At 36.5% G+C, this 6,960-nt stretch overlaps 1 protein-coding gene across 2 annotated transcripts in view; it reads left to right on the top strand.

Moving 5' to 3' along the window:
- The window catches only part of TFAP2D (transcription factor AP-2 delta), a 56,872-nt gene extending 50,677 nt beyond the window's left edge, over window positions 1–6,195 (top strand). For both annotated transcript variants that reach the window (XM_084516312.1, XM_084516313.1), the window contains one exon: window positions 483–6,195. In XM_084516312.1, the coding sequence (XP_084372438.1) occupies window positions 483–702 (220 nt within the window). In that variant the 3' untranslated portion in view covers window positions 703–6,195. The remainder of the gene's footprint in view (window positions 1–482) is intronic.
- The last annotated feature ends 765 nt before the right edge of the window (window positions 6,196–6,960 follow it).

Raw genomic sequence — 6,960 nt, forward strand, 5'->3', positions numbered from 1 at the left:
ACATATGCAACTATACATAATTCCATGTAGGATAATCAAAGCTTGTTGTTTAACAGTCTGACCTGGGAGATTGGATAAACCACACAGAACTGGTTTCATATACCTGAGAAAGAAGGGAGCCAAACCTTCTGGGACAAGAAAAGTAGCAATGCTGCAGGGTCTTGGGCATGGATTTCTCTTGGTCTCTCTGAAGTCAACAATACTGTGTCAATCTGCATCAGCCACAGATCTGTCCCACGGTGTTTCAGAAGTGATACTCCTACCAAAAACAACCTTTGAAGCTGTGTGTAGTCTGCTTTTCTGCTCTATTTTTTTTTTCCTTTCTGTTTCTCCTGCAGGTAATAAATAGTTTAGGGAGCAAATCTTGAATTTCACTATAGTAAAATCAGCTTACTGTAAACTCTTTGACGTATGTGAGTGCAAATATATTTATGTGTGTGTGTGTATTTCTTTTTCTCTTTCTGTCTCCTTCCCATTTGTAGTTTGATCACTCATGGTTTTGGAACTCCTGCAATATGTGCTGCCCTAAGCACTTTCCAAACTGTTCTCAGTGAAATGCTGAACTACTTGGAAAAGCACACATCGCACAAAAACGGAGGAGCGGCGGAATCCGGCCAAGGACATGCCAACTCGGAGAAAGCCCCCCTGCGGAAAACTTCAGAGGCTGCTGTGAAAGAGGGCAAAACAGAAAAGACAGACTAGCTACATCAAACAGAATCTATTTCAAGAGAGTCTTGCTGCTGATATTTTTTTTAAATATATATATCATTGAGGGCGATTTATCTCCAGTGGACCAAATCCAAAAAAAGGGGGGAAAAACAAAAAACATTAAAAAAAAAAAAGAAAAAAGAAAAAAAAAAAAAAAAGAAAGAAAAAAAGAGACAGATTAAAACAGAGAAAGAGAGAGCATGAGAGAGGAAAGTATTCAATCCTAAGAACAGCAGTGTACAGTAATTGTGTGATGAAATTGTCACTTTTTTTAAATTTATGTTGCTCTAAACTACTTTTTTGTGCACGTAGTATTTGATTGTTCTGAATGATACACTAACACTGTTTTTATAAGCACTTCTGGACTTGGCTGAGGTGGCACATGAAATTTGTCACAGGCTAACTTGAAGCACTTTCTTCTCTGGCAGCACAGTTAGGGCCAGAACATCGGTTGTGGGACATGCAGTTCCAGCATATTGGTTTTGCTCACATGCTGGATAGATTGAAAGAAGGGCTTCTTCTGATCTATCAGAAATGCCTGATCCAGACATCATTGGGAAAATAATATGGATACCTGACAAGAGAGGAATCCATGGGTCATGAGACAAATGAACTGTCTGGTATTGGGGGCTGCATATCTCCACGTGGGATTGTACAATAAAGCTGCACTGGAATGAGACCAGAACCCGTTAGGAATCTGTCCTGGCCATTCAAGCAGCTAAGGTGTCTTTTGTGAGAAGAGCATGGCAAACTAAATGGGGAAAAAAAATCCATACTTGATAGTTTAATTAAGAGCCCTGATCCCTTCATGAACTTCAGATTAAATGACTGCATGGGCTTCTTTCTTCTATCTTCTCAGCCCTTGGTCCCACAACACTGCAGTCTGCCATACCTGGGTCTCTGTTCAACAGGATCAATGCAGGCAATCGGAGTCACCTTTTGTGTTGCCATGATTTTATGATGCTTTTTCTTCAACAGCTTGTTTCTGCAGCTTTATTGTTTTCAGAAATCCATCTGAGGTGCAGAGGTCTAACAGAATCCACTCATTTACAGAAAAAATAAAATAAAATAAAACCAAAATGACATGCAAGACAGATTGGTACAGTCCACAGCAGCTAAGTGGTTAATTACTGTGTATTTTGAAATATTAGTTCACCACCCAGCACATATCCTCACAAAGAAAACATTGGGGGCATAGTTTGAGCTCAAGCCTCTGAGTCAAGAGGCATTTCCCAGCCACATTCTGACTTCTTCAACAAGACTTTCATTCAATTCATTTTCTTGTTTCTCTCATATCATTTTATTGAGAAAGTTAGGGAGGATTGATATTGTAGGGTGGGGTTATACTGACCATCAGACTCTCTAAAATCAACATAATAAGATTTTTTCTTCCAAAAGATAATTCATCTCTTTCTACAGCAGGAAATATATATATATATATATATATATATATATATATATATATATATATATATAGTTGTCCATGTGTAAGCATTTACAGTTATTTGAGGTGTTTTAGGGTGTCCAAGACAGCCACATAGTTTTAACAGATATGTCAAGAAACCAATAAGGTATCTGGACTCTCCTGAAAGACGATATGGAGGACCTGAGAAGACAGTACTAGAGACATATGGGTGGCCACCTGTCCTGCACACCAAATGCCTAGGATGGCTGGAAGGGATCGTCTGGAAGTGCCTGTCTTTCTCCATGGATAATAGCTGAAATTTAATGGTGGTATTTTGTATTGCACATGACTATAACTGGACTGGTCACCCTCTTCTCCCTATAATCAGTGGAGAGAAAGAGGCACTTATGGTGTACTCTTCATCTTACCTCAAAACAGCAATGAATCATGCCCTTGAAGTGTTTCTTTTTCTAAACTAGATAAAAAGGAAAACAGGGATAAAAGTGCTGATACACATTATCATCTACTAGAGCTAGTTAAAATACCTTACATCTTGCATGACCTGCTTTAGATTTATCAACCTAGGGGTTATAAAAACTATCCAAAATCATTTACAGGTATGTTGTAGGGAGCTGATTAACAAGATCATCCTCAGCTTTGAAAGTTATGGCATGGTACTATCCCTCTTGAGATCAGTGAGAACATTGTCATCAAGGCAAGAAAACAAACTAAAACTGAGTCCCTATTTGCTTGTATAAGGAAATTAGAAAGAGGGAAGGAGGAAAGGAGAGAAGGAGGGAAGGAATCCTATGATTTTGCTTAGATTTGTCCTTGCTCATAGTAGGTATATAATTTAGGTACCTACTTTAGTGCTATCAATCTATCCTCCCTCTATGCAATGAGGGAAACAGATCCATCTCCATGGGATTCCTCCTCCTTAATTCATTAAGATCAGCTAAGTGCCTAACAGAGCATAAACTTTGCTGAATGAATTCCAGCACCTTTGCAAAGAGTGCTAAAATGAAATGAATGTTCCTCCATGATATCTTCTACGGAAACATTGAAGAACCATTCTAGAACATGAAATATTTGAGTGTGGGAGTAGGTAACCACTGGTTAAAAGTGAAAAAGAAATTCATTGTTTGTCTATTGTCCAAACTGAGGGGGAGAAAGAGAGAGGGGAGAAAAATTTAAATGTTTGCCCGTGTCAGATATGCAGATTTGCCACATAAAAATGTACTGTAAAGCAATTTATTTATGGACCTGCACTTCAAGATGATAATGAATTTAAATTATATTTTAAAGGAGGGAAAAAAAAAAAAAAAGAAAAAAGAAAAAAAAATGCTTTATAAATCCTTTTCAAGTTTTTCACTAAAATATCACTCTTCTGGAGATGGGGGAATGACTGGTTGTATAGATTATTCTGTAAAACTGTTGAAGAAGCAGTGTTTTATTACAATCATACTCAAATGTCTGTTATTGGAAAATTGTGCGTATACAACATTATTGGAAATATTCACCTATTTGCAATATGGTCTAAGGTTCCAAAAATAATTTACCTAAATAGTTACATCTTTTCTGATTGCATAATCACTACATGTCTCTGCCCTGCAGGCAACAAATTATTTTTGACCTTGATTATCCTTTTATCTATTAATATTAAAGAAAACCGAGCACTCTTGAAAACCCAGAACATGCAGTTTCAACCTTAAGGACCTCTACAGATTTTGGGGAGGGTTTCAGTACAGATCTGATTCAAGCTGATTGAATTCCTAGATGTTCTTATCATTAAGTGTCTATCTGAATTTACATCCTCATCTTTCTTATTTTTCTTTTAGTATCTTAGCATATTTTAAAGGCAAAATTGTTTCAAAAGGGTAGCTGCAAGGTTTGTTGACATTCACAGGCTCTCTGTTATTTATTTTAATCTGTATTTAGTTTTATTGGAAGAAAAATGTATATTTTGCTACCTGTTCTGTTGAATTAGTTATCAGAGCAGTTTCATGTCAAAAAGCCTTTGGTTTTCAGAACAGGAACTTTCATTGTGGTTTTAATTGATGAATTCACTGATGTTCCTATTAAAAATTCAGACTAAGTTCTCATTCACTTTTCACACATACATGCACAATGTTCCCATGGGGTTTTGTTTGTTTATTTGTTTGTATGTTATTGTTTTCCATTTCTAAGTCCTTGTCTCTGTGGAAAAGTTCCCACCTCAAAACACAGTCATGAATTAGATCAGCCTGAAGGAAGGGCATGGTTTGAAGTTACTGGGTGCTCACCGGTAGCAAATTCAAGTATATTTGTATCTTTTTGACTTTGAAATAAATCTGATGACAAAAGATGTTCTCCCTTTGAAAGATCATGGAATTATTTATTTCACTCTGGTCAAAAACATGTAAGTACAGACAAGTGACCAAACCTCTATGGCCAAAGCAATTAATCATTACAGTTTTTGAAACATAGAAATGCTTAGATTCATAGGTCATGTTGGATGTGTATTTGGATCCTGTTGTATTTCAGGTTATTTCCCAGCTTTGTATACATTACACCTCTCCCATCATGACTATCAGAACACATTAAGTAGTACAGTTGACCCCCAAAAAAGTCATTGCTGCTTGGATTTATTAGCAACTTAATGATGAAGTAAACACACTGACTAACCACATGCCTTTCTTTACAGAGTAAGGTATTACTCACTGTGAGTAAGACAAGTACAAACAGCTCTTGCATTGACTAAGTTTATAAGGTAAGTCTCCAAAAGAGCTAAGAGTGACATTGTTACCTCCAACTTCTGCCCTAAGATCTGGATTTCTGTTCACAAAGACCTCCATTAGTACCACTAAATAGCAGAGATGTGTAGCAAAGGGAGAGTTTTATGCAGGTGATGAGAATTGGTACAGCATTCATGTGGTCCATAAAGGGGAGTGAACCACAGACAAGCAGCAACCTACAACTGAAGACTATCAACAGTTTTGTCCTTCGGGCTGTCATCCGAACCCCTAATTCTTTCCAGGTGTCATTCTGTTGTCTTGGAGACCTGGCACAAGGGGTGAATTTGGACTTTTCGTTTACTTCTTTTTATTTTTTTTTAAGACAAATTCCAACATTCTTTGGGAAAAGACTTTAGCTCTCCAAATCAACAAGGAATCTGCTCTTTGAAGCGTCTCTTTAACTTTTGCTAAAAACAGCAACTACTAAGGAGGCTCAATGTATACTCTTTCCAAATACTGGACCTCTGTGTAAATATTGCCCCAGCTCATCTCTTCTGTTGAACATGACTCAGTGGCACAGCTACTACTCACAATTTTGCAGCAAGGCTCAGGAGGGGCTGCTTTAGTGTCCTAAGAGCCAATTTCTCTAACTGCCTTTGTTTGCTTGTTTGTTTCCTCATACCAACAAGCAGTTTTGGTCTTAGATATCTTAGGTATCCAAAAGGGCTTCTGATGAGTTCCAAGGTAATTTGATTTTCTTTTACCTTTTGGAGAGATAACTCTGCTGCTCTACTCTTTATTTTTATGGTCAAGTAAAAAACAAAACAAAACACAACAACCTCCATTAATAGAAGACACAAGCCTGCAACACAAGGAAAAATCAACGAACAAATATACAGGAGCTGTAATTATAAAAATAGCATCTGCCTCTGCCCTTGTTACAGGTTCAACAAGACTTTAAGTACAGATGTGTGGGGAATGAGGGAGGGAGGAAGATAATGTCATTTTCCTTTGCCAGGTGAAAGTCATTTAGAGAGGTCTAATCTTTATATTATTATTATTATTATTATTATTATTATTATTATTATTATTTCTATTCCTTGCTTTTCTTTATTTTGTACAATTAATTCTATTCTGTACAGCAGCTGTTGTGATTGTATTTAAATGTGTGTGCACTTGGTCACCAACAATGTCCTATTTATTGTTTTTTTTGTTTGTTTGTTTTGTTTGTTTTGTTTTACTTAATTTAATTTAATTATTATTCAGTGGTGAAAAAACATAATCTTTTATATTTCTATTTCATATACAAGCTACCTGTTTTATGTGAGTCTATGAAGATAATGACCACATTTGAATGAACATTTCACGGCAATAAAATCTATGTTGATTTAACCCTGAATTCTCTGTGCTTGAAAATAAAGTCTATGTGTGCATAAAAAAATGGACAACCAAGTTGTCTAGGAACTGTCTCTCTAATTACAGGACCTAGAATTCCATCTGATATATAAGATACACACATCAGAGGAACACCAATAATACTATCGCTATACTACATAATAATACTATATTGCTATACCATTGCTCTACTACAATGAAGAAATCAGCTTATGCAGAATTTAGAAGTATATAGGGATTATTGCATGTAATTGTGGTTATCGTAAATATTTATCTCATCTTGAAACCATTAACTCAATTTCATTCTTGGTATATCAAGAGAAAGATATAATGCTTGACAATTGTCCTGCCCTAAAACAGGGATCCAAGCTAGATGTGATGATTTATATTAGTTTCATCTTTCCCAGTTGACCACAGTGGAAAAGTGTCAAGAATCTAAATCCATCTCCATTGACACTGGACTCAACCTAGAAAATTAGCTAACCTTGAATACTAATATTTAGATAACCAAACTAAAATGAGAAATATGCTCTCAGAATTGCCATTCGCCATGATTGCATAGAAAGGCTGTGACAATGCTGACAATCAAATGCACATCTCCACAGTCTCAAATTAATTCTTTAACCTTCTGACTGCAAGCATACAGCAGTTCAATTCCAATTCCTACTTCAGCCAGGGGTCTGCAAGCAGTCTCACTCTAGATTTTGGTCCCAGTGTTGTGGTTTGATTCTTCTCAGG

The sequence above is a fragment of the Aythya ferina genome (genome assembly GCF_964211825.1).
Source record: "Aythya ferina genome assembly, chromosome: 3".
Lineage (NCBI taxonomy): Eukaryota > Metazoa > Chordata > Aves > Anseriformes > Anatidae > Aythya > Aythya ferina.